At 43.7% G+C, this 27,056-nt stretch overlaps 6 protein-coding genes across 6 annotated transcripts; 4 read left to right on the forward strand and 2 right to left on the reverse strand.

Annotated features, from left to right (window-relative positions):
- Positions 1-1,801: 1,801 nt before the first annotated feature.
- On the forward strand, positions 1,802-5,574 carry PG994_005528 (uncharacterized protein; the record flags this gene model as incomplete). The annotated part of the gene is made up of 2 exons (XM_066856937.1): positions 1,802-3,367; positions 3,427-5,574. 2 exons carry the CDS (start codon positions 1,802-1,804, stop codon positions 5,572-5,574), a joined length of 3,714 nt encoding a protein of 1,237 aa, XP_066716206.1.
- A 1,442-nt stretch (positions 5,575-7,016) lies between these two features.
- On the reverse strand, positions 7,017-7,938 carry PG994_005529 (adenovirus e3 region CR2 domain protein; the record flags this gene model as incomplete). Its single annotated transcript, XM_066856938.1, has 2 exons — positions 7,017-7,504; positions 7,614-7,938. 2 exons carry the CDS (start codon positions 7,936-7,938, stop codon positions 7,017-7,019), a joined length of 813 nt encoding a protein of 270 aa, XP_066716207.1.
- Positions 7,939-10,242: 2,304 nt separating this feature from the next.
- On the forward strand, positions 10,243-10,581 carry PG994_005530 (uncharacterized protein; the record flags this gene model as incomplete). Its single annotated transcript, XM_066856939.1, has 2 exons — positions 10,243-10,350; positions 10,444-10,581. The coding sequence occupies 2 exons, from the start codon at positions 10,243-10,245 to the stop codon at positions 10,579-10,581; spliced, it is 246 nt and encodes an 81-aa protein (XP_066716208.1).
- A 432-nt stretch (positions 10,582-11,013) lies between these two features.
- Positions 11,014-11,708, forward strand: PG994_005531 (PUA domain-containing protein; the record flags this gene model as incomplete). The annotated part of the gene is made up of 2 exons (XM_066856940.1): positions 11,014-11,027; positions 11,132-11,708. 2 exons carry the CDS (start codon positions 11,014-11,016, stop codon positions 11,706-11,708), a joined length of 591 nt encoding a protein of 196 aa, XP_066716209.1.
- A 1,059-nt stretch (positions 11,709-12,767) lies between these two features.
- PG994_005532 (uncharacterized protein) lies at positions 12,768-13,506 on the reverse strand (the record flags this gene model as incomplete). Its single annotated transcript, XM_066856941.1, has 2 exons — positions 12,768-13,102; positions 13,488-13,506. 2 exons carry the CDS (start codon positions 13,504-13,506, stop codon positions 12,768-12,770), a joined length of 354 nt encoding a protein of 117 aa, XP_066716210.1.
- Positions 13,507-14,348: 842 nt separating this feature from the next.
- PG994_005533 (uncharacterized protein) lies at positions 14,349-15,450 on the forward strand (the record flags this gene model as incomplete). The annotated part of the gene is made up of 3 exons (XM_066856942.1): positions 14,349-14,414; positions 14,473-15,121; positions 15,371-15,450. The coding sequence occupies 3 exons, from the start codon at positions 14,349-14,351 to the stop codon at positions 15,448-15,450; spliced, it is 795 nt and encodes a 264-aa protein (XP_066716211.1).
- Between the last annotated feature and the right edge of the window lie 11,606 nt (positions 15,451-27,056).

The following is a 27,056-nucleotide window of genomic DNA, read 5'->3' on the forward strand; positions in this document are numbered from 1 at the left end:
AACTATCTGACTAGAGCTCGATTTAGCACCTTATCTACATACTTGTCAGATAAGGCAAGTCTAGCTGGGCGGCGGGAATCACTGGCCCTATTCTCATATATCAGAAAATAGTGGCCGGCTGTAAGAAGATGTAGTTAGGACGCATAGCTCCAGTAAATACATGTATATAACGAAATACTAGGTAGCGATCAGGCAGTAGCTGAACAATCAATGGTTGCAGGTTCAAGTAGACTGCAACATTGATCAATACGTTGTTGACAAGTAACAATATAGCCATTGTAGCGAATGTATGAAGTTGGCTGGAGGCTGGAGGGCCGTATGGCTTCAGTAGGTCGGCGGCAAGGTGAGGACGGATTTTTGGGCCTCTGGGGGCCCCAGCCACGGACAATGCGGGTGAGCCTTTTAAATATGGGGGGCGCATTCCCAACCTGAGCAGTCACGTGCAACAACATCCATCAATACACAACACCATCGTGGTGGTGGATTACATAAACGGAATGTCACCTACCGGACTAGGCGGCTGCTCATTGCTCGAATCAATTGATGACAGGCGCACAGAAATCCGCACACAAATAGTGCCTACTCGCCGTACAGCTGAGGCTGGGGCTTGGCTATGAGTTTCCAGTGGAGGGGCAAAAATGGCAGTAAAGCATGCAATTGTCGGGCCGAGGGTTTGAATTCAAAGCAATATGACGACGGTGTATCGCAGAGGCATCGTTTCAGAAACCACCCAGATAGATAGATACTTGTATATATATCCCTCCGTCGTAGCTACCCACATGCCCAGTTGATCGACGGGTAATAAAAGCCCATAGCAGCCGGGCTGGCAGCACCTACTTCGACATTTGGCGAGTGGTGAATGTGCATAGAGTTGATCGGATAGCAAGAGTGACCACAAATGAAAGCCATTGCAACATAGCGCAACCACAAACTCTGCCGTCATTGAGAAGGAAAGTAAGTCTGAGGAGGTGTTGTGCAACCATAAGCTCAAGCTGGCTGTCCTGTCAACTGGGGGGTCGCCAGAGTCAGATCGCCGCCGCCAACAAACAAACTGCATCGATCCATTCATTCATTCATTCGGCTCAAGGTACATGACACATATCGTTGCGCATAGGTATTGTCAACAACAGAGTGGTGCTCCGCTCCTTGATATTGTTGTATTTTTTCTGATTATTGTTGTTGTCGCAAGCCTGCAAGTTGCCGCTGTTGCGCGCGCTCTCTCTCTCTCTTTCACGTTTGTTCCCTTCCGGATCGGACCAACGTTTTGTCGTCGCCCATCCGCGTACCTTTCTAGCTTACCTTACAGAGCGGGTGCCCCCCCCCCCAAGAAATTGAATCCAAGACCTGGGCTGCACTACTACTTGCTGGTTACAACACTAGAGTTCCGGGGAGGGGCTAAAGCACGGCACGACCAGAGCACCAACGAACAGAACACACACACTCCAGTCTCTCTCTGACAACCACGAACCAACGCAGCAGCTGACGATTGTGCCCGCCACCAGAGTTGTGCCTTTCCTTCCTTCGCCCAGGCCGAACAAGGATTGTCGATCGCGTCGCTGACCTACCAATCCAAAGCCCGATTTCTCTAGTGCTGCCCCAGAATTGCATTATCGGACCTGCAACGACTGCCCGACCCCCGTCGCTCTGTTTGCCCATATGTCAACGCTCTCATGACTTGGTACACTGCTGCGTCATAACCTAGAAGGCCCGCCATTCACACACATACCTTCGCCTCTATCGCATCCGCCCTGTCCGACACATTCATCCCATCCCCGACACGACGTTGTTCCGGGTTGACGTGATGCCTGCCAATAACCGCCAGCCGGTCATGCAGGCCGCAGCCCCAGCCCCAAAGGGTCCCGCGGCAAAATCAAAGTACACAAACAAGGACGGCACCAAGACCATCACTGTGCCGAAATCATCGTCCTCGACGCCGCCGGCTCAGCCTTCTCCGACAACAACTTCGTCATCGAAGGGCGATGCCCCTACAAATATGAGCGCTTCTCCAGCACCCGCCCAGGCTGACTCGGCCCCAGCCGTCAATAAGAAGAAGCAAAAGCGCCGCGCGAAACTCGCCGCCAAAGCAGCCGCAGCCGCAGAGGCCGCATACGCCGAGGATGCACATGCTCTTAACGGTCTCCCTAGTCCGGCATCAACAAGTAGCGCACCGCTTCCTCAGGTTCCTGTGACGAGCTCCCCTCATGCGAAGTCGCGGCATCATCACCAGCAGCCCGCACCCACAAACCATGAGCTTTCCGGCGAGAGCAATAACCCCGAATACTGGGATGATGAAACGGAGAGTGATGAGGAACACCACCTGCATTCTTATAACGGGGGCAGCGTTTCTGGGCGAACCCATGCCAATGGCTCCGAGGTCAAGTCAAAGAAGTCTAAAAAGAAGAAGAAGCAGAAGATCACCTCCCCTGTCAATGTCATAACTAACGAGTTGGAACGACGCTCTTCCGGCATATCGCGCGAGAAAATATGGAACACGTCATCGCAAGAAGAGCGCGAACGCATCAAGCAGTTCTGGTTAGGTCTGGGCGAGGACGAGCGCAAGTCCCTAGTCAAGGTCGAGAAAGACGCCGTACTCAAGAAGATGAAGGAACAACAGAAGCATACTTGTAGCTGTACGGTATGCGGGCGCAAGCGAACTGCGATAGAGGAAGAGCTTGAAGGCCTGTACGATGCTTACTATGAGGAGCTCGAGTCCTTCGCCAACCAACCTCATCACCACCCGGACGGGCCGCCCATGCTGGGAAACCCGACAAGACGGATCGACCAGATGGCGGGATTGGTGCCCCCGCGTGGCCTTCCGTCCAGTTACCCCAATCACCATCCATCACGGGGACGAATAGTCGAGCATGTGGACCATGATGAAGATGAGGACGAGGACGACATCGATGAGTATAGTGACGAAGAAGACGATCTTGAAGACGACGAAGATGACGAGCCCGAGCCCGAAGACCTTCCCCAAGACACCTCCCACGATGCGCAGGATGCTCTCAGCTTCTTCAATTTCGGCCAATCTCTGACGGTTCAGGGTATGACATCCTTCCTGTGCTGCAGCTCCAAAGCGAAGTATTTAGAAGTAACAATTCTAGGTGGCATTTTAACTGTTGCGGACGACCTCCTGAAAAACGACGGCCGGAAGTTCATCGAGATGATGGAGCAGCTTGCTGAGCGACGCATGGCAAGGGAAGAGGATGCGCGGGATCATTACGCAGGCGCATACGGGCACTCGGTCAACGGCGCTCCGATTCCCAACTCCCACAATCACCCTCCGCCGGACGACGAAGAGTACGACGAGGAGGATGAGGAGGAGGACGATTATGAATCGGGGGAAGAGGAGTACGACGAAGAAGAGGTAGACGACTAATCTGATCTTGTTGGTCTAAGATCTACTAAGCTAAATCATATTGGCAGGATACCATGACCGAGGAGCAACGCATGGAAGAAGGTCGCCGCATGTTCCAGATCTTCGCAGCCCGGATGTTCGAGCAAAGGGTTTTGACAGCCTACAAGGAGAAGGTCGCGAAGGAGCGCCAACAAAAGCTGCTTGAGGAACTCGAGGATGAAAGCCGAGCCGAATCGCTTCGAAAGGCGAAGAAGGCCAAGGAAGCTCAGAAGCGTAAGGACAAGGCCGCGCAAAAGAAGCAAGCTCTGGCCGAGGAAAAAGCTCGCAAAGAGGCCGAGAAAGCAGCTGAGGAAGCCCAACGCCTGGCAGATGCTCAGCGCAAACAAGATGAGGCAAAAGCGAAGGCCGAAGAGAAACGCCGGAAGAAAGAGCTGCAAAAGAAGGCCGAGGAGGAGGAACGACTGCGAAAGGAGGCCGAGCGCCAACGACGAGCCCACGAAGTCAAAGAACGGCAAGCCGAGCAAGAGCGAAAAGCCCGCGAGGCTAAGGAGCACGAGAAGAAACTCAAGCACGAGCAGAGCGTGAAAGAGAAGGAGGCTCGTGAACTCAAGGAGCGTGAAACCCGGGAGCGTCGTGAGAAGCACGAAAAGGACAAGCGCGAGAAGGAGCAGCGGGCGGCCCAGGCGAAAGCAGATCGTGACGCCAAGGAGAAGCAAAAGCAGGAGGAAAAGGCAGCCCAAAAGGCAGCTGCTCTGGCGGTGCCCGTTCCCACAGCACCAGCCAAGAAGCATCACGCTGTCTCCGCGGTGCCAGCACTCCCTCAGCATCCTCCGACAAACCACGCCTCGCCTCAGATTTCTGTTGCTACGCCTGCTTTGCCGAAAGCCCCGACGCCAATGAAGCCACGTTCTGTCTCGCAAGAGGTGACGAGGTCCATGTCGCAAGCGTCCCTGTCGGGATCTGGTGCTAGCCAGAGCGTTTCGCCGCACAACCAAACCCCGCTCCGCAGCAGCCCCGGTCAAAACGGTCCTCTTAGCAAAACGCCGTCCTCGGGTCCTCCTGGCCTCGGCCCTCATGGAACTCCGACGTCACCACTGCACTCGGGCCTCAAAAGCCCACCGGGCTTAAGTCATTCGCCATATCTTGCTGGCATGCCACCGATGAACATGCACCACCCCCCTGGTATACCCCCGATGGGCCCAGGCTTCGGCCAGCTGCACAACCCCGTGTTTCCACCAATGGGCAACAATTTTCGGCCTCCTCCTGGCGGTATGCCGTTGCCGCCTCCGGGTTTTGGATCACCCATGGGCCGTGGCTTTCCTATGCCACATGCGCCCCCAGGATTTCAGCACAGCGACTCCCTGTCGGGACTGAGCCATGCTTTCTCGTTGTCTACGGATATACCACCTGGACAACCCTCGCCACATTCTCGCCAAGCGTCGGCCAGCTTCGAGCCTGGCTCCTTGGAGATGAGAAACTCGCCGCTCGTTCAGCCCATCAGTCGACCTACTCCGATCGGCAGACCCGCTAGTATAGTACATGGGCAGCGAGCGAACGATCGCTTTGGTTTCGACGAAGAAGTCAACAACCACTTGGGCAGCAGTGCGCTGCTAGATGACTCGGACGAGCCTTTGGGTGAACCAATTCCTCAACGACGCAGCAATACGGCAGCACCCGGCATGCGACCTCCATTTACTGCAGCCCCGTTCCCGGATCCAATCTTCGGTTCATCGCCGTTGAGTCACGGCTGGGGTGGTCCTCACCTCTTCTCGCCGCCTCCTGGCTTTGGGAGCACGGCCTGGCCGCCCAATCCGGCATTCGGGGGACCTCCACCTGGAATGCGACCTGCACAGCCCCACTCGGTAGCTGTACGACTTATGCTCTGCCGCGCATGCAAAGAGCTTGAGAACAACGCCGCAGACGCCCATGGTTACATTGATCTGTCCGCTCTCAAAGGTCATGTGGATTCGATCAACACTAGTGAACCGATCTCCCAATCCGAGCTGCTCGACATGTGTGAGACAGAAGGCAATGCTCAAAACGGAGGCGGCAGTTTTGATATTCGGCAAGACGAGGCTACTGGCAAGGTGTCTGTCCGCTTTGATCCGAGTTCTGGAGGGTCTGCAGCTGCTGGGTCGCGTAATGTGGGTGCTCCTGGCGAGATTGGTAGCCCCATCGTCGGCATGGGCTCCGCGGGTCCGTTCGATGGTCGTTAGTAACGAACTGAATGCTGGTCAGGGCCGTCATGGGACTTCTTCTTCTGTGGCCCAAGGTAGTTGCGTCCTCGAATCGCTCTATGGCTTACCCATACTACTTTTCACTCGCATACTGGAGCTCGAGAAGCCGCACTGGGTGAAGCAGTTGCGTTGTTCCTCAGTTCCATGTATGTCGAGCTTCTATTGAGATTCTATCATCCCTGCATTTCACCTACGAATGAATTGTTTGAAAGACCCTCTGCGGTCGATGAGCGTTTGGGAGATATTATTCACTGCCCTAATTAGCAGTAGTCTTAGAACCTCCCTTCCCCCTTTTCGGACAGAAAGGGAAAGGCTGGGCGAAAGCATACAAATAGGCCATCATTATTTCGGCCGCCTCTTGAGTGGGCGGCTGAAACGAGCGACTATGATTAGAGGAAGAGACTTGTTGATGCGCAAAATACTCGCCATACCTTGATTGTGAATGTGAAATGAAATGACTCGATTGAAGCACAATCTCGTACGGTTGGTATGTTGGTGTAGCTAAAGGCTTGGCATACGGGCTTCTTCCGTATCATCAGGGATCCTGAATACCGGTTCGCTGTGTATGACGAACAGCCGTTTGCGATGCATGTGAAAGCCAGAATCCCCAGGTCACCGGCCCCGTTTTTTCTTTTGTCAATCTACTTAATCGCAGACACCGGCTTCCGGGGTGGGTTGTGGAGAGGTGGAGTAGGACGTTGAGGCGGTCCTTGCCAGCAAGTGACTTCGGATCGTTTACCAGGTAGTTCCCTCCTTGAGAGCTGGTAGGTGCTGGTTTGGTCTGATGTCAACATCGCATACCTTAAAAGCAGGCCAGCAGATCTATCTCAGGCCTGGTTATTGCATAATACGACGGCTGGTACGATGCTGCGTTCTTGTTTCCCAGATCCGCCTACTCCATATTAGCAGACCTTCCTCTCCCACTTGATAGTGTTGCTTGTTAGTGAGGATATATATATGTAACTCGTAGTTTCACGGGCGACTCGATGACATATCAGCATTTTCCAATGTAGTGAGACAAAGCCAGCGCCTTTGTGCGAATTCTGTACAATTGCCCTATAAACAGACATCGCGTACGATGGCATTCAAGTATAGTAACCTTTCCGTTCCTATGATTATGGTTTCCGATCCCCATGGCCGTCCGACCGTTGTGGACCACACTTTCCATGTGCAGCCTCCTCCCCTGTAGCGTTTTCATTCCGAGTAAAATCACCCAGGGCACATTAGCACACCAGGGGTTGAGCCACGGCATCGAAGCCGAGAGAGTTCCCCTTACGTCGTATTCTCCTTCATCTCCCTTGCTTCGAGGCGATTTCGTTTCCCGCCGCCTCCTTCTGCAAGGGAAGCCATCCGCCACCTACTATATATATACGACAGCAGCTAATTTATAGTTCGGGCAGCTTGGCCCAGCTATGCGGTTTCTAGCCGGCAAAGGGGTTGGACCCGTCGCCGTGGCCGGCCGTGCGCTGGCTGGCGCTGCGCGTGGTCTCGCGCACCGAGGGGCCCGACGAGACAGCGTTGGCCTTGGCGATAGCAGCGGCCTCCGACTTGGCGCGGGCGCGCTTCTGGTCGCGCTTGTCCTTGCAGCAGAGGAAGAAGAGGGAGGCGACGGTGACGGCGAGCACGACGGCGAGGAAGATGCCGACGACGGCGCCCGACGTCGTCATGCCGTCCTTGCGGTACATGCAGATGTTGTTGCCCGAGTTGTCCGTCATGCACATGTTGCCCTGCGCGCAGACCATCGACTTGGTCATGGTCTTGACGCACTCGTTGATGTGGTCCGTCTTGCACGAGCTGATCTCCACGTCCGTCTCGGTCGAGCAGGGCGAGGGGGAGGGCTCGCCGCTCGAGGCTGTCGTGGTGGCCGCGCGGAGGTAGATGTCGGGGGCTTGCGTCAGGGGAGTGGGTTCTGCAATCAACCAAATAAATTCATTAGCTCTATTTTGTCTTTTCTTTTCCTTGTTCTGGCTGGATTGATTGTTTTAGGTTTGGCTTGTGGCAGCTGTCAGTCTACTTACGGGGAAGGGGGTCAATGCCACGACGCTTCAGGTCCAGATCGGAACCAAAGTGCGAGTCGCACCAGGCGATGAGGGAGTGAGTCTCGCGCTTGGACTCGTCGGACGTGCAGCCGGCGTCGACCAGGCATTGCTCGACGATGCTGGAAGAATCCATATTGGGCACGCTTTCGAGGCAGCCCCGGAGAAGGGACCGATCAAGATGACCGCATTTTGTTTTTTGTGCCAGGTCTACGCTCTTGATCTGAAGGCATGCCGATTGGGCAATGGTGGCCGAGACGAGCGACGGCAGCAGGGAGAGGACGGTGGCCGGCAAGGAGGAACGCATGGTGAAAAAAGCGTCGAGACGGCACGGTTTTTAGGATGTTTATTGTTGATGGCGTCGGAGTTCGGAGATGCTGCAGGTACTCTTGGTTTTCCCTGGCTCGAATCAATCTCGCGTTTTCGTGCTGTTTGTGTTTGTTATAGGCGTTGGGTGCGGTGAAACACACACGGGAACCCAAACTTTTCCGCTTCTTTTTCCTTGACACGACGAGTTAGGGAATGGTCGAATCGAGGTTGACGGGAAAAGAGAGCGAGATGTCAATTGTACGGCTTGAAAACGGGAATGGTCCTCCTCTATGCCCCCAATGGGCACTTGTACGAACTGGGAAATTTCAACGAGGAAAAGAGAGATCGTGATTGTAGAAGGAAGGAGAGCCAGGAGGACAAGTTTATTTGTGGAGAGAAGGAATGAATGGGAAGAGGGAGATGGCGCTGAGCTCAGCTGAAATGAATGGCAGATGCTTGTCGTGTCGGTCCAACAGAGCGAGCAAACCCATCAAACCAGCATAGCAAGCACCCAAGTCCCCTGTCTCAGTCCCAGTCCCTACAGGTAGCAGTCAAGCAGTGTGCAGTAGTCCCCATGCAGGTCTTGGGGGGGAATGGGGGCCAGCGCCAGCCTGCCAGCACCGCCAATGTACCAGACGCAGCATAACCGTACTGCAGGTATACCTATACGGCGTGTATCTCTCAGGAGAAGGCTTTTTTTCTGTCCTGATTCGATTGGCTGAGGACTAGGTTGGTTCCCGTCCTTTGACAACTACCTTGCTCCATCTCAAACCCCATCCCCTATTGGGGCTAATGCGTTTAAGGCTCGTGCTGGCGCTGCCAATTGGGTCTATTTTCTCCTGCAGGCTCCGCCCGGTCCAGATGAAAGTGGATGCGCCTGCTTGGGATCTAGCCGGAAAGGAGGTAGTGCTCAACGTTGCTCCTTGGCTTTCTGAGGAACAACCAGCGAAACCGCAAGATTGCGATGGGGATTTCTATGGGAGCGACCAAAGACGCGCCCAATCTGCTTTGTTTATATTTTAGACGCTTTTTGGTGTTCCAGAATGTCTCGTATATTTCACGAAGTGTGCAGCATCTGGTGAGGTGTCCAAATTTCAGATGTCACCGATCAGCATTGCTAACGATTTGACTGACAGAAATAGGGGTATGTTTTAAAAAAGGGCACTGGTGACTGGGGAATTCTCCAATTAAGCCTTTCCGTGGCACGGGAAGGCAATCGTTCAGCCATGTTTTGGCCCTAGCCAGCTTTGGGCTAGACCGCGACTTGAAATCAGCAGCACCGCTCGGTGGGGGTTGGGGAGATAAGCAGATAGGCAGATAGGGGGTAGCAGCAAAGGCGCGCATCCCTGTCGGCGGAGTTTGCTGAAAAAGCTGTGGCTGAGTCTGTGAGCAGAAGGAGCCTGTACATAGGTAAGCTTTCATGATGGAGCCATGCTGTCATGGAGAGATGTCGGTTAGGTTGCAGTACATGGCACACAGCCTCTACATATTACTACAGTTCTGCGGTGTGTCGGCACCAAAGTTTTTGGCATCAAATCGCCAAGGGCGTCTTATTCTCCCAGCCGCATAGCTTGAACGGGTTCCCTCATGGTACCTATGGGGTTGTATGGGTTGTCGATTACTACAGCGGACTTGAAAGTTGACTGCTGCTTAGTTGTTCCTATGAAGTAGGTGTGCATACACAGAACCGAAACACCATGAAGTCGTCCATTATGGCTTGCTTTTTCGCTATGGCTATGCATACAATTTGTATGTAAGTCATATATCAGCCAAAGCCGTTGTTTCTTGACCCGGTACTCCGTATACGGAGTAGAAACAGGGTAGATGCTCGACTGGCTAGGAGGCCAATTACGATCAGTCTACTCCGTAAATGCACGTACCAATCTGATAGGGGCATGGGTGGTAATCCTCTCTAATCTGCAATATAGGTGTCGGTGCTTGATCGAGTTCTCGGAGATATTCCAAGATTTATTCAGTTACCAAAGGGCAATCATGTTATAATACCAGGTAGATGTCGATGTCGAAGCTGTGGTTTGGCCGTAGTTAAGCGGGCGCACACGTGATACATAAATGTCAAAAGCCTAGATTGAAGCTGCCGCAGCCTAGGAAACAAGAACATACGTCATCAGCAATGCGTCAACGTGCCAACGTCCCAGTTTCGAACTCTTATTAAAAGAAAGGAGCATCCTCACTCAGTCTCAGACTTCATCTTCTTCAAACCTTCATCAAACGAAGAGTCTATACCGCCTACAAACCGCAAGACAGAACTATCACTCCAAGACCAAACCAAACAACAACCAAAATGCCTCTCGTCGTTCCAGGAATCTCCTCCACCTCTGGTGACAAGACCGAGGAATGGACCAACAAGCTGGTCGGAAAGAAGGTATCTGACGATGCCCACAGCGAGGTCGTAAGTTTTGCTCACACTCTCTCCCTCTCTTCCTTTTCCCTCCATTGTCACATCCTACAAAACAGCCCTCAGGCCTAACTTTCGGTGTTGCAGAACTTCTGCAAGAAGGATCTTCCCCAGGAGTGCCGCGTCATTGAGCCGGGCATGATGGTCACTAAGGATTTCAAGCCCGAGCGTCTCAACGTCCACGTGAAGGAGGACGGCACTGTCAGCCATGTCCAGCACGGTTGAACAACATGCGGATGATGGGAGCACTCGAAGATGCACGACGGAGACTGCATTCATTCTCCATCTACTTCATGGGGATGGAGTCATAGCATTCGACCACGGCAGAGCCAGCTTTAGTTTAGTATTTTAGTCGACTGAGACGAGCAATGAGAACACGACACCTTTGACTAAATATGTCTTCTTCAATTCTATCCCATTTGAGGGCAGTAACAAGGCTCTTGGTGATCTGTATCTCTGTAGTGGGCGCGGAATGATGCCGCTGCTTGGTACGCCCCTCCTTGCCTCCCCAAGCGTCAAGATTGCGGGGCAGTCGTTCCAAGTGCCCCTCCATTGAACTTTGAGAGCTGCTATCCTTAATCGACATACAACTTCTCTGTACATACACCCAACAATTCCCGCGACGCGACCGTACAGATCTCGTCAATTGCCGCCAAAATGTTCAAGAAAGAGTAAGCCCTGTTCCCCTCTGCCCGAAACCCCTCAAAACCCCCTGCCTGTAACCTCGAGGACCACCCAGTTAACGTTGGAATTTTCTCTCTCCCCCTGCTCGCAGGCTCCCCACGGCGCCGAAATCCAAGTTAAAATCCAGCGTGCAACGCGCGCTGCGCCAGTCCCTCCTGACGACGTACCCGCTGCTGAACAATGTAATCGACGAGCTGCTGCCCAAGAAGGGCTCGCTCGAGGCCATGAAGCTGCCGGACCGCTGCACGCTGTACGTGCTCGAGGGCGAGCCGCTCTTCTTCCAGCACGACAAGTCGGACGTGCTGCTGCCCCACCTCAAGCTCGTCCACCGCTTCCCCTCTGCGTTCCCGAGCATACGCATCGACCGCGGCGCCATCCGCTTCGTCCTCAGCGGCGCCACCCTCATGGCCCCCGGGCTCACCAGCCCCGGCGGCCGCCTGCCCAGCGGCGCGGGCGGCGACCCCGAGGGCCTTGACGAGGAGGGCAGCTGGACCCGCGAGCTCGAGAAGGGCGAGCCTGTCGTCGTCACGGCCGAGGGCAAGCTCGAGGCGTGCGCTGTCGGCATATTGGTCGAGAGCACCAAGGTCGTCAAGGAGAAGGGCAAAGGGCCCGTTATTGAGGAGGCGCATTGTCTGGGCGATGGCCTGTGGAAGCTGGGTACAGATTAAAAGGCATTAGCTACCACTTCAGGACGAGATTACGATGATCCATGATGGGTTGGCCCTGGTATCAGCCTAGACAGAAGCATGCGTCCCGCCTCCGGAGGGCTGAGGAAAGTCGATTGGTCTCAGCAAACGCGACGCAGCCAGTGTGTGTCACTATTTTCACCACACCACGGTCAGCTATGTACAGTTCCCACCAAGCATGCTCGGAGGCATAGCCAAGGGAAAGTATGGTAGGGCCGCATATTACGAAACGATCTACGAGGTCAGATCATCTCGGCAACAAATGCTTAATGACATCAAAAGCGACTGTCGACTGCTTGCCTGCAATCTTGAAGTCCACTGTTGTGCCATGTTCCATGTTAAATCATCTCAAAATCGTACGATGGCCTGCCACTAGATACATTTCTAGACATATTATACGGTGTATCTGAAGCTGCAAACCTAACTCGCAGCAGGGCCCATGGCTATGTAGGTATCACCAGACAGCCCCTTGGGAGGTTCGAATCACAGTGTCCAAGTGAGTACCTCAACTAGTAATGAGGATGCTAGTAGCAAATCTCTTGACCCAGCCCAGGGTAAAGCTAGGTAAATGTTGTTACCCAGTTGGTTCCCCTTTGATCCATTTCGTCTCATGCCAGCTTGAAGCAACTAGTGGGGCTGTTAAGGATGCTTCACAATGTTAAATATATACATATATATCTACATTGACAGATACATACTCGTTCTTTCCCATGCCAGTTCTTCATTTTCGTCCGAACCTCTGTGTCTGAGTGCCCAAGACAAGGTATTCTCGTCCGATAATTGTACTTTCTAACTCGTGCTTCGTCTCAAGTCAGCCTGGGACAGATCGCCCCTTCCAAAGGCCGAGGAACTTGCTTCACGATGCTGACCTTGTATCTTTCTACTTTGACAGATGCATACTCGCTCTTTCCCATGGCAGTTCTTTCTTTTCGTCCGAACCTCCTCAGCATTCGGGAATGGGAGTTCGTCACCCCCTATAGCCACCTGCTAGACGCCCTGTAACTACATGCCTAACGCTCCGACAGCTACAGGCCTCTGCAACTACGAAGAGGCCGTCTCGGCCTGCATCAGCCGGCGTGCCTGACCTATAAGCAAGATGATGCTCTGAGCGCGTTCAGAGGCGTCGCCAACATGCTCGAGGCCACGCTCGGCAAGATGTTCTGTTCTGGTACGCGCCCGACTACCCGTGAGACCCGTCAGACCAGGACCTGCGTGGCCTCCCTGAGTGGATCGATACGAGAGCTCCCTCACCCCTCTTGCTGGGCTTGGATCCATGGCTGCTTCGTACTTGCCGCCAGACGGTATTTCCTCGATCAGTGACTCCTCCTCAATGCCTCCCAAGCGGCACAGCCGTCTGGCCTGGTGTGTGGCATATTCTGGAGCAACTGCTCAAGGGCATTCACAACACCTGCAGCACTAGATCCTCTCCAGTGTATTCGATTGAGGCCCCAGGCTCAAGGTAGATAGTACAGGTTCGCGATTTCCTTGTCTGCTAGCTTCCTTGTTTGGTGAATTTATTATTCATAGTGATTTCTTCGCCTAGTGAATTCTCTGTTTGGGTTGTTTTTCGGCGACTGAATTTTGTATTTAGCGCTTTCTTCGGCGAGTAGCCGAAAAAAGTGGCAAAAGCACCCTTTATTTAGCTGTTCCTTAGGCGTTTAAAACCTTTATTAGCGGTTTTTTCGGCTAGTGAATTCTCTACTTGGCGGTGTCTTCGTAAAATAGTTCCATTATTTAGGAGAAGGGTATTATAATAATTACCTCGGCGAATCTTGATCATATTAAATTGCGCCTTGTGCTTGTCTGTTATTGCCTCTGTATTCGAAATCAAGCCGCATATCGTATAGTCGGTTCGTCTGATCTCTTCGAGTGACCTTGTCCTTTGTATGGTTCATTCCTTCCTTCGAAATTGGCTCTGTGCATGGTATTGTGGCTTCCGTCCGATGCATGCTTGCAGAAATGAGACTGTGTGGCAAAACAAGGTGCTGAGGAAGCGACGAGTCGAATACTGACACTTCGTTTCTTCTCTGAGCACCCACTTGACTTGTAGATCAGAGGAACGGTACATTACCTGGCATTATTCACTCGGAGTTCCGACGAAACATATTGGTAGGGTCTGGTTTGTGTCGTGGCATCAGTTGAAAGGGATATCAAGGAAGCGACGAGCTGCTGGCATCGATCAGAATGCATGGATAGTAACACTTTTTACCTTGCCAAAGTGACCACCTCTTTTGCCTATCAGACGAGAGGTACATAGGTAGAATTATTAAGTGATCGGACGGAAGATACATACAGTGGCCGAAACATCGGATGAAACCTATGGCCTTTTGAGCAGCGACTGGAGAGGGACAAATGCGTGTGATGCTCATGAGGCCATCCCTCTTGAGCTTGTATTGCACCGAAATTAGCCTCTGGAATGTGAGCCCTACAGGGTAATAATAGGGTAGCTACGGCCACCATAGCCACTGTTCATGATCATGATATTGATTTAAATGGCCAGATGCCATAAGTTTTCTCATTGACTTTGTCCTAATTAGGCTGGACGATGAACCGATTCCCTTGAAACAATTCCCTTGTGACCCCTAGAAACTCCTTAAAAACTCGGCGAAACTCCCTGAAAACATGCAATTATTCCCCAAACCCAGCAGACATGACAAGACGACCCTTAGTTGGCAGGGAAGTGGAACAGTGAGAGGTCCGCATCACCGAAGCTCGTTCTCTCGAAGACTTCGCCACTGATGTTCAGGCGTCCGAATACGTACATGGCGGCGGTGGCCACGCATCGAGCCAGGTCCTCATCGACTTCGGACTGGAACATCTCCCAGGCGCCAGCCGGGCAGTGAAGAGCGATGAGGATGCCAAAGGCACGCTCCGGGAACTTTCTCTCGCGGATGTTCAAGTTCTTGTAGGCCACAAAGGTGTCGTTTACCTCGTAGATGTATACACGGTGAAGCTCTACGTTCAGGGATTCCGCGTCGAACGGGATCGTCTCCTTCCACTCCGTCATCCGGTTGAAGTGCTTGGTGACCATAGCATTCAGTCGGTCGTTGATGTAGTACTCGGCGATGCGGTACTCGGCCAGGGCGAGGGCGCGGATAAGGACAGGGCCGGCGGAACCAGCAAAGCGGTACTGGTCCTCTGGCAGCTTGGTAAGGCCGTAAAGGGCCAAGAGAAGGACGAGATGAGCTTGGAACTCAAACTCGCTGTTTATCTCTCCGTCGAGCTCGTACTCGACGGTGAACTTCTTCTCTTCCTTCTCTCGCATATTGATAGAGAAGGCGATGTTGAAAGCGTGGCATCCGGCCAGGACCTCTCGGTGGACATTAAGCCACTTTCCACCGACGGCAATAATGACCGTTTCCCTGTAGACCGAGTCTCATTAGCCGGAAATTCTCGTAAGGATGCGCATAAGAAAGTGGGGAGGTTGATTTCGGTAGAATCCGGTGCAAGTCGTTCGGATCCGTTCGAATCTCGGTCAGACGGGCGGCGAGACCAGACCCCCAAAATTGAAATGCTTTCCTCCACCCCACTCGGCGATAGACCCGCCATTTCTTACTTACTTTCTTGAGAGCATCATGTCGTCTCCAATCTTGAAGTTCTTGAAGACATGTCCGTTGATGGCGTAGAACTGATTCGCGTTCAAGGCGGGCTCTGGCTCCGTCTTGACGGTGGATGCGGTCGGGACAACACGGACAACAAGAGGGTATCCGAGAAATACTTCTAAAACCATGAGATATGTCAGCTATCGAGACCAGACACTTGAGTGGGTTGGAAATGGAGTTTCGAGTATGTCCCAGGGTGGGTAGTTCGAAATACATGGTCCGAGCGCGACTATACGCTTAGATAAACTGGTCGGTAACGAGTATACGCTAGAATAGCGGGTCCGTGCGCGAGTATCGCCTGGAACAACTGGCCGGTGCGCTCGATATATGAGATGTAGGTACTTACGGCGGCAGACATGATAACTTTGGGCTTGGAACTGATGACACCAGACGTTAGAATTCAAGCCAAGTTCATGGGAGTGTAGGGTTCCGCTTCGGGTTCGGGTTTTCAGGGAAGGGCTGTTCCAGTGGAAGGAAGCGGGGAGAGTACTTACCAAAGTTGACGGCGGGATGTGCGTGTAGATGATGCTTCACGATGATATCCTGGCGTTTTGTGTGTCAGAAACAGCCAAGGAACGGTCAAGCTGACCGCAAAACCAGGACAACGAAGCGTTTTGGTGATGGAAAACAAAAATATCAGTGCAAAGGGATGATGACACGTGATCTGGTCCAGCAGAAAAGAAGATGAGCGGTGATGTATTTGTGCGTCCAAAGGCAGTCGAAGGGCTGTCGAAAGGAGGCAGGAACCTGAGCCGAAAGGGCTTTGTGGAAAGGAAGACAGATGAAAATTGGTGAACGAACACGGCCGCAAAACTTGCACAACAGAGCTTTCTACCGAAGGAAAAAGAAATGTTGGTGCAGAGAGGTGATGAAGAGTGATATAATGCAGTGAAAAACGATGAGAACAGTGGTGGTTTTGCGCGTCCAAGTCTAAAGGCTGTCGAAAGGAGGATGCTTGGTGAACAGATATAGCCGCAAAACCAGGACAAAAGAGCGTTCTGGTAAAAAATAAATACCGGTGCAGAGGAATGACGAATGATAATGTAATCCAGTAGAAAACAAAATGAACGGTGATGGTTTTGCACGATCAAGTTCAAAGGGTGTTGGGCGGAGGAGGGGCTGTCGAAAGGAGATTATGGGAAGGTGGGGGACTTGAACGAGGAAGCTGCCGTCGAAAGGAGGATGTCGATAGGGGAGGAGACACGAATGAGGAAGCTACCGTCGAAAGGGGGAGTGAACACGAACGGAGGCTGTAGAAAGGAGGCGGCTGCTGTCGAAAAGGGACGGAGACACGAACGAGAGCCGGAAGAGCTTGGTGGCAATGAAGACGGGTGAAGGCTGGTGAACGACCAACTGAACTTACCGAGTATATCTGATGATAGAGGTGCTTGATTAGCGTTTGGTAAGTTGTGTATCCGTCGACAACTGGATGAACAAGATCATAAATGATGAGAGGAAAACAGATGAAGGAATGGTAGATGACCGGAAGACGGGGATGATCGGAAGATGGGGATGAACGGAAGAAGGGGACGAACGGAAGACGGGGATGACCGTCAAACGGGGATGACCGGCAGAGGGGGGTAAACGGAAGACGGGGATGAAGGGAGGACCTGGATGGACGCAAGACCGGGATGAACGGCAGACGGGGATGAACGGCAGACGGGGATGAACGGCAGACGGGGATGAACGGCAGACGGGGATGATAGGAAGACGGATATTGATGGATGAACAGTCAAGGCTTACCGAATATATCAAATAATGACGTTGCTTGGTTTGCGTATGAACGGCCAAAAATACAACTCGACGAACAAGACCACAAAGGATGAGAGGAAGACGGATAATGGTGAACGGATAGAGAGTCAAGCTTGACGAATATATCTGATGACGAGGGTGGATTGTTTAGCATGCGAACGGCTAAAAGCCCAGTGAAAACTTAACGGACAATACCAAAAACAATGAGCAGAAGACGGAAAATGGTGGGTGAATGAACAGTCAAGCTTACCAACTATATTTAGCGATGGGAGTTGATTGTTTGGCGTGGGAAAAGCTGGATCCTTCCGGTCACAAGGTGACGAAAAAAAACCAGAAACCAGGAGAGGAAGCAGGATGAAGATGTACGAATAAATAGTCGTGCTTGTCGACTATATCTTGCTCGCTGACTATATCTGGCGATGGGAGTTAATTATTTGGCGTGGGAAAAGCTGGATCCTTCGGGTCACAAGGTGACGAAAAAAACCAGAAACGAAGAGAGGAAGCGGGATGAAGATGAGTAAATAAATAGTCGAGCTCGTCGACTATATCTGGCGATAAGGATTGATTATTTGACGTGTGTGCAGCGGGATGATGATCAGGGATAAACTGATGAACAAGACCACAAAGAACGAAAGTTGCTGTTGACGTGATGGGGAATGGTTAGTCCGCAAAGGCTTGGTAATGGTTGGTAGTGATTGTTTGGCGGAGAGTGGGTATTAGATACAGATGCTTTACGATGTGGGCATGAGATTAGGTGGGCAAGTTCGAGTATACGAAAGGGGTAAGTGCAGATAGTCGTCACGTAATTACCACGCCGGAAAAGGCGGGTGCAGGCGATTATTCCGATTATACGAAAGGGGCAAGTGCAGATAGTCGTCACGTAATTATTGTGCTAGAAAAGGCGGGTGCAGCTAGTCCTATTACACGAAAGGGGCAAGTGCACAAGTTCGAGTATATGAAAGGGATAAGTGAAGAGAGTTGTCACATAATTATCACGCCGGGAGGACGGAGACGGAAGCCGGCATGGCACGACCGAAGGTGGACTCACGATAGGAGGTGACGAAGCCCCAGAACATATAGCAGCGAGATTGTCTCTATCCGGGTACACCAGCACGGCGACGGGTTTGTTTGATTACCGCACGGCGTATGGAGGTGAATTTATCTAGATAGGCCTCCTCGGAGAGGAGAGGAGCAGACACGACAAATACCCCCTGGGAGGTTAAGGTCACCGAAGGTGACCTTGTGTTGTTAATGGATACAACCAACCAACCAATAATTATCACGCCGGAAAAGGTGTGTGCAGGCAGTCTGATTATATGAGAAGGGCAAGTGCACATAGTTGTGCTTAGTGATGGTTGGTGATAATTGTTTAGCGGAGAGTTGGTGTTAGACGTGCTTTATAATTTGGGGATAAGACAGATAGGCAAACTCGAGTAACGTATCCCACAAGCGAATGTCCCACATAAGCGAATGTCTCATTCTTTTACATCCTTTCTAATAAAATATAAGTTAATTTCACTATAACGTATTTAATATATTAAAATTAATCGGAATCCTTATCTCTAGATATTTCTATATTATTTAATAAGTATACGTATTATACTTCAGCTCTCTATAGATTTTATAGCGTTATAAACATGTTTTTAATGTTCTTATACGATTACTCCTTTAACGCGATTCGTTTTATAACTGTTTATTAACATTCCTTTAAAATTATAAGTCTTTTCTAGCTTATATACGAAATAATCCTCTATTTTATAGCCGTTTCTTTTTTATACGGCGGCGCCGGCTAAATATTTTATTTACTTTTTAAAAGAATAACTCGGTATATAATATACGTTATAACTTTTATAATTTAATTAAAACTAATTAAAATAAATATCGGAAAATTATTTTAATATTATACGATATGGTTTCGAATATATTTAGTTTAAAATTAAACTTTAATTAAATTATTTAAAGTTTTTAATTTTTAAAGAATAAATAGGTTAAAAAATATCCTTAAAAATATTAAAATATATAGCTTTATATTTAATTATAAAATAATATATTCCGAATTATACGAAACGAATCTTATTTTTTAAAAGCCTCTTTATATATTCGAAACGGTAAAAATCGCTTGGAACGCTTTTAAAAACGCTGGTAGGAAGTCCTCTTTTAAAATATAAATAATATACGCCCGTATAAAATATTTAATTTTTTTCCCGTACGCCTTTTTTAATATACGGAAACAGCTAATATTAAAAGGTTAGAGCTTATACGACGAATAAGAAAATATATAGAGTATAATAATCGAGTTCTTTTTATAATAAAGCTCGAAAACTATTAAGTAATAGCTTTCGTAGGCGTTTAAGACTAAGAAGTAATAACGACCTTTTACACGAGACTTAATATATTAATTAAGATATCGAATTTAGTCCTCGCTTCTTTTATTCGTGATTTAATTATTTTTAATAATTACGATCACCTAATCTTTCGGCAATAGGCTGTTTTCGCACTAAGAAGAGAGGTGCGTTTTCTTAATAAAAATAATATACGGAAGGATGGCGTAACCGTATTATCCGACGCTTTAAATAATTATAATTTATTCTTAATTTTTTTATTATATTACCTTAGGTTTTTCGCGTTAATTAAAGGTAGTTATAATTATTTTAAACGAGATTTAATTTATAAAAAAGCCGGTTTTATTAAAATTATAAATATTCTCTTTTTAAATCTTATACTTATAAATTAAATTTTATACGAAGGTAAACTACGCGTAATATATATCGAGATTTTTATAAAAGACTTTTTAATAATTAATTCTTTAATTAAAACGCGTTTAAAGGTCTAGTTATTATTATATAAAATTAAAAGCTTAATTAACGTTAACGCGTCTCGCGTTATATAAACTAAATAATTAATTCACTATATTTTTTATATTATTTAACCGGGGGAAAAACGATCACGTATTTAAATTAATAATTTATCGAATAATCGTATTTTTTTAAAAATTTAAAAACTTTTAAGAATTTATAAATACTTTATATCGTATAGGTTAATTATTTCGTTTATATTATAAAGTTTTTAATAAAACGTAATAAATTAATATAGCTTTTTATACGTTTAAAATTAAGTTTTCTTAAAACGCTTAAAGCGTTAAAATTATATCACTTTTTTTTTAAAGTTATAGTATTTTCGAACGTAAAAGAATATAAAAAAAGGTTAAGGCTATAAGGAAATTTATAAAAGTGGGATATTCGCTTATATAGGATATTCGCTTATAGGATACGTTATACGAATAGAGTAAGCGCAAATAGTGGTCACGATAGTGGTCACGTAATTGTACCGCTAGAAAAGGCGGGTGCTAAGGCTATTAATGTACTAACTACACTAACTAACTAGTATTAGTTAATTAGTTAATTATAACTAGCCGGTTAATTAATATTTTTAATTATTTAAAAGCTTATAGTTTAGTTAATTAATAATTAATTAACTAGTTAATTAATATATATTACTTAATAATAATCCTTTAATATTAAATTATTTATTTTATTTTTTAACTTTAATATTATAATTATATATTAATATATAATATAGTTTATTACTAAGTTAATTATACTATTAAATCGGCTACTTTTTTTTATATTTTATTACTTTTATATAAATTAATTTAACCTTAACGCTTTAAATTTATTAAAACTACTTTTTATTTAATTCGTTATTTAATTTTATATCCTTTTTATATATTTGCGTATTATAACTTATTTCGCTATAAATATCACAGCGCCTTTTATTAATCGCCCTCCGCTTTAATAAACCCCTCGTTTCGTATTTATTAATTATTAAACGTTTCCCTTTTACTTTCTTATTTTATAGCTCTTAAAATTCCTATATAATAAAGGCTCCTTTAAGTTAAACGCGTGATTTTTTAACTCTACGGCGTTTAAAAAATATTAAATTAACCTCTTATAAAGTACGTATTTAATATTTTATAAAAGTTATTTTATATATTATTATATTATTATATATATACTTTTTATTATTTAGTTTATAATATTTAAAATTAACGTCGAGGACCTTTTTTAATAAATAATGACTTTATTTATAATAAAAATAAAGTGTTTAATTATTTATTAAAGGTTAAACGACGTTTGAAATTTATAGGTACTAGTCGTCCTTAAACGCGATAAGTTAAATATAAGCGTTTAAAAACGTATATTTAATTCATTAATCATCTCGTTTAAATAGTAAAGTATTAAATTAAATACGTTAAATCTAGATTTAATATTATTTTTTATAATAATAAATAAATACGCGGCCTTAAAAGCGATAAAAAGACTTTAACTTCGTAATATAATTTATTAACGCCTTAATAAATAGCTTAATTTTTTTCGAATAAATACGCTTTAATAACGAATAAAATATTATATTTAAAAGTTAGAATAAATAAAAAAAAGTAAAGAGGTATATCAAGCGTAATAATGTCGTTATTCTTATAATATTCCTCGAATTCGGCCGAAATATAGCTTTCGTAACCGTTTAAAATTAAGAAAGAATAAAAGCTTTTCGTCCGCGTTTTAATATATTTATTAAAATATCGAATTTAATCTAAGCTCGTCTCGTTATTAATTTAATTATTAGAAGTTAGTTTAATTACTTAATCGCTTAATAGGTTATATTCGCGAAACTAGTTTACGAAGTAATATTAACTTTAAATAATTAAAAACGGCGAAATATACTAGCTTTACGAATTAATATATTTAATAGCCGTTAACTATTCTCGATTACTAGGCTAAACCGACTTCGCTTTTTTATAACGATCGGCGCGTATTACGACGAGTATTAACTCAATTATGCTTATTATAAAGCCGGCCTCGTTAAAATTCTATATATTTTCGTTTTAAATACCGTATTTAGTTTTAATATTCGCGACTAGCGCGAACTAGCCGGAAATAATACTTATATACTCGTAAAAAGCTTTTTAATAATCGTATCGACGGTTTATTCGAGTTTTAAAATCCGGGTTACGGTTAATAAAGTGTTTAACCTAGTACTTACTAACGCGGTCGCCGCCGCGCGACTTTAAAAAAAAAGATTAACTATATCTCTTATAATATTAATATTAAGAGGTATTCATTAAATATTTAAATTAATTATATAATTACGAAGCACCTTATTTTTAGATAAATTTAATTTATATTATAAATATCGGATTTTGCGTCGAGGTTTAATACCGCGAAGTTAGTCGCTTAAAGTAGCTCGGGGGGCGTTATACACTTTCGTAATAACTTTTTAATTAATTTAATTTAAACGTTCTCGCGTTATTTAAATTATTAAAACAATACGATCTTTTTTTAATTAAATCGGTATTATAGTTATAAAGATATTATATATTAAAATTTAATTATATAAGTTAAAAATAAAGTGGCTAACTTAATAATAAACTACGTTATTACTTTATTATTTATTTTATTTATTATTTTTATTATAATTAATAAAAATATTAAGTTAAGTTTATAAATAATACTAGTTTTATAATAGATTTAAATTATTAATAAAATCTTTATAATTATTAAATAAGCTTTTATACGTATATATAAATAAGTTTTAAGTTTAATCGAAGTTATATTATTATATTTTATTCTTTATATTTATCTCTAGTACTAGCTATAAGGGGTATCGTATATCCCTCTTAATAAAATAAAAAAAAGTTTCGTACGCGTAGGTATATAGCTGTTATAATACGTGTGGACTAACCATTACGCTACAAAGCAAAAGCTTCGGAAATGACTCTTCGGGTTATTTCTATCTAATTCTACGCCTTAAGTGCTACCCGCGGGGGACCAACCCGCCGATCGTAATATTATACCCTCTCTCTAAAGGTATGCCCTTATACCTAAAGCGATAAACCCTTAATATTATATAATTTATTTAAGCTCGGTATAGAAAAACTCTAAAGTTTTTATATAAATAACTAATCCGTACAAGGCCTTACTTATTTACTAGCGATCTTATTTAAATAGCTAAAAAGAGCTCTTATTTAATAAGTATAAGAATCGAACCTACGTCTTTTATTTAATAAAAGCGAAAAGTTATTATATTATAATATATATAAACTAATTACTACGCTATAAAATAAAAGCTTCGGAAATAACTTTTCGAGTTATTTCTATCTAATTCTACGCCTTAAGTACTACCCCGCGAGGGACTAACCCGCCGATCGTAATATTTTTATATAACTCTTAAAAGGATATAATATCGATTATAAGCCTCTTTTCGTTTATTATACCTAGCTTAATTACTTAGTTATAAAGAGACCTCGAATTTATATAAAAGGTTATTAGTATATTTTAAAATCTTAAGGTTTATACGATTCTTTTAAGCGTAGTACTTTATATAATACCGCTATTTATATTAAAAGTTATACCGTATAGTTCGCTAATTAATACGCTTCGTATAACTCTTTTATATTTCGTTAAGCTTTAATAAATAATATTATTTTAAATTTCGAACTAGTCCTTTATATAATTTATTTCTTAGCTTAATAAGATTAAGTATTTAAGTTAAGAAATTAAGTTTTCGTTATTTATAAACGAGCCGTTAATAAAGATATATATCTTTATATAATAAAGGTTAAACGGGATATATTTTAGGCCGCGTATTAAGTTTTAAATTTATTAATTAATACGCTCGTTTAAGCTCTTAATATCTTTATTTTTTAAGGTTTATATTTAAGCGGCGATAGATAAGTTATACGCTGCTTTTAATTAATAAATAAAAGCTAGATATGCTTTTTTTATACGTTAAAAGATATATTACTAGTTTTTATTAATAGCTTTTAAATCGATAAGCTTTAATTAATTAGTTTATTCCTTTTATTCAAAAAAGATATCGTACGATTTTAATTAAATCTTACCTCCGTTAAATTCGATTAGCGTATTTTCGGTTAAGATACTCTTTAGTTTTATACGAAATTATTCCTCTATTAGCTTTTCTTCCTCTTTTTTAAAAAAGGGGTTATAACGGAGCTAAACGTATCGTCGGTTTAAATTAACGTATTTTATAAGCGAATATCTTATTCTTTTATACCCCTTTTAATAAAATATAAGTTAATTTTATTATAACATATTTAATATATTAAAATTAATCGGAATCTTTATTTCTAGATACTTTTATATTATTCTAATAAGTACGCGTATTATACCCGGGCGCTCCGTAAATTTTATAGCGTTATAAACGTGTCCTAAACGTTCTCGTATAACTACTCTTTCGACACGATTCGTTTTATAACTGTTTATTAATATCTTTTTAAAATTATAAATCTTTTTTAGCTTATATATAAAGTAATCCTCTATTTTATAGCCGTTTTTTTTATATAACGACGCCGGCTAAGCATTTTATTTACCTTTTAAAGTGTTACGTTCTTATTTTTTAAAAAAGTAACTTAGTATATAATATATATTATAGCTTTTATAATTTAATTAAAACTAATTAAAACAAATATTAAAAAGTTATTTTAATACCGTATAATATAGTTTCGAATAAATTTAATTTAAAATTAAGTTTTAATTAAATTATTTAAAGTTTTTAATTCTTAAAAAATAAATAAGCTAAAAAATATCCTTAAAAATATTAAAATATATAATATTATACCTAATTATAAAATAATATATTTTAAATTATACGGAACGAATCTTATTTTTCGAAAAGCTCTTTATATATTCGAAACGATAAAAATTGCTTGGAACGCTTTTAAAAACGTTAATAAGAAATCCTCCTTTAAGATATAAGTAATATACGCCCGTATAAAATATTTAATTTCTTTCTCGTACGCCCTTTTTAATATACGAAAATAGCTGATATTAAAAAGTTAAAGCTTATATAATAAATAAAAAGGTATATAAAGTATAATAATCGAATTCTTTTTATAATAGAGCTCGAAAACTATCGAGTAATAACTTTTATAGCCGTTTAAGATTAAGAGGCGATAATAACCTTTCGTATAAAACTTAATATATTAATTAAAATATCGAATCTAGTATTTACCTCTTTTATTTATAGTTTAATTATTTTTAATAATAACGATCACCTAGTCTTTCGGTAATAAGCTGTTTTCGTATTAAGAAGAGAGGTGCGTTTTCCCGGTAGAGATAATATACGGAAGGATAGCGTAACCGTATAATCCGACGCTTTAAATAATTATAACTTATTCTCGGTTCCTTTACTATATTACTCTAAGTTTTCCGCGTTAATTAAAAGTGGTTATAATTATTTCGGACGAGATTTAGCTTATAAAAAAGCCGGTCTTATCGAAGTTATAAATATCCTCCTCTTAGATCTCATATTTATAAATTATATTACGTATAAGGGTAAACTACGCGTGATACGCGTCGGGATTTTTATAAAGGACTCTTTAATTAAAACGCATCCGGAGGTTTAATTATTATCGTACGAAATTAAAGGCTTAATTAACGCCGACGCGTCCCGCGTTACGTAAATTAAGTAATTAATTCGTTATATTTTTTATACTATTTAAACGGGGGAGGAAACGATCGCGTATTTAAATTAATAATATATTAAATAATCGTATTTTCTTAGAAATTTAAAAATTTTAAAAATTTATAAATATTTCGTATTATATAAGTTAATTATTTTATTTACGTTATAAAGTTTTTAATAAAATATAATAAATTAATATAGCTTTTTATACGTTTAAAATTAAGTCTTAAAACGTTTAAAACGTTAGAATTATATTACTCTTTTTTAAAGTTATAACATTTTCAGACGTAAAAAAATATAAAAAAGGTTAAAGCTATAAAGAAATTTATAAAAATAGAACATTCGCTTGTGTAGGATATTCGCTTGTAGGATACGTTTATCGGGTTAATTTATTATACGATTAAGTATACGCCTGTGTAATATCTCGTAGCTCGCTTTATACGTTAAAGTTTCGGATTAGGGTCGGTCCGAGGGCTAAAAAGAGTCTTTAGCTCATCCGCTAGATTATTAGTAACTAGGTTAAAATAGCCTCCTTTTTTATATCTTTATAGCCTTACATTACGAGCTTAGATTTCTCGTACGGCTTCGTAGTTTTATTTTTGATCTCTTATATAAGCCGTGTTTTAAAGATTCTCCGGCCGGTATACTTATTCGGGTTAAATTAAATAAATTCGAAAACCTTTTATATAATGAGATTATTAATCTCTTTCGCTTTAAACTCTTAAAACGGATATTTAGACGAGGTAATAACCTCGTCTTGTCGGAGTTTAATTATTAGGTCGTAATTCTCTTATTCTTTTTAAGTAAAAAATACGGCGGTTAGAGCGTTTTAAAATAAATGTTTTCTAGGTCGTCCTCGGCCACGTCGTGCGGGAGTTATCGTAATTTCCTCGGCTATCGGTTTGGTATTTAGGGTATTCGCCGGCTGTTTCGGATCTGTTTATAATTCCGGTTATTCGTACGGTTTTCCGGCTTCCTCCCGGTAGTACGGCTTGATTTAAATTACTTAAAAAGCTTTTAAACCGTTTAAGGTATTTACTCGAATCGTACGGTTTTCGATAGCTGCTATCTTATATAGTCCGGTTTATCCCTTTTTTTCTCGCTAAACTAAGACTATTCCGGAGCGGAAGTATTAAGATATCGTGAATAGCTGGTTTATTCCGGGTATTTAGAGCTCGGTAAATATCGACATTTGTACGTATTTTCCGAAGTATTTTTATTACTTTCTATACGGCTTCTCTTCGTGCTTAGATCTCTAGTAACGGAGGTAAGTTCTCGTCGATACGAGGGTATATTTTAAATACGAGTAAGGTAAGTACTAGGCCGTTGGGGCTAACCGTATCGTTTAAAGCTTTAATTATTATTTAAAGTATTATTTTAGCATTTATTTAATAACCGAGATCTTTTTAAAAAATATTAAAGGCCTTATATAGCGAAATATATACTCGTTTAACTTTATTTATTATTTAATAAGCTTTAATAAGTATTTATTTAT

This window comes from Apiospora phragmitis (genome assembly GCF_038363925.1).
Source record: "Apiospora phragmitis strain CBS 135458 chromosome Unknown utg000006l:1.0-5683423.0:1.0-5690449.0, whole genome shotgun sequence".
Taxonomy (NCBI): domain Eukaryota; kingdom Fungi; phylum Ascomycota; class Sordariomycetes; order Amphisphaeriales; family Apiosporaceae; genus Apiospora; species Apiospora phragmitis.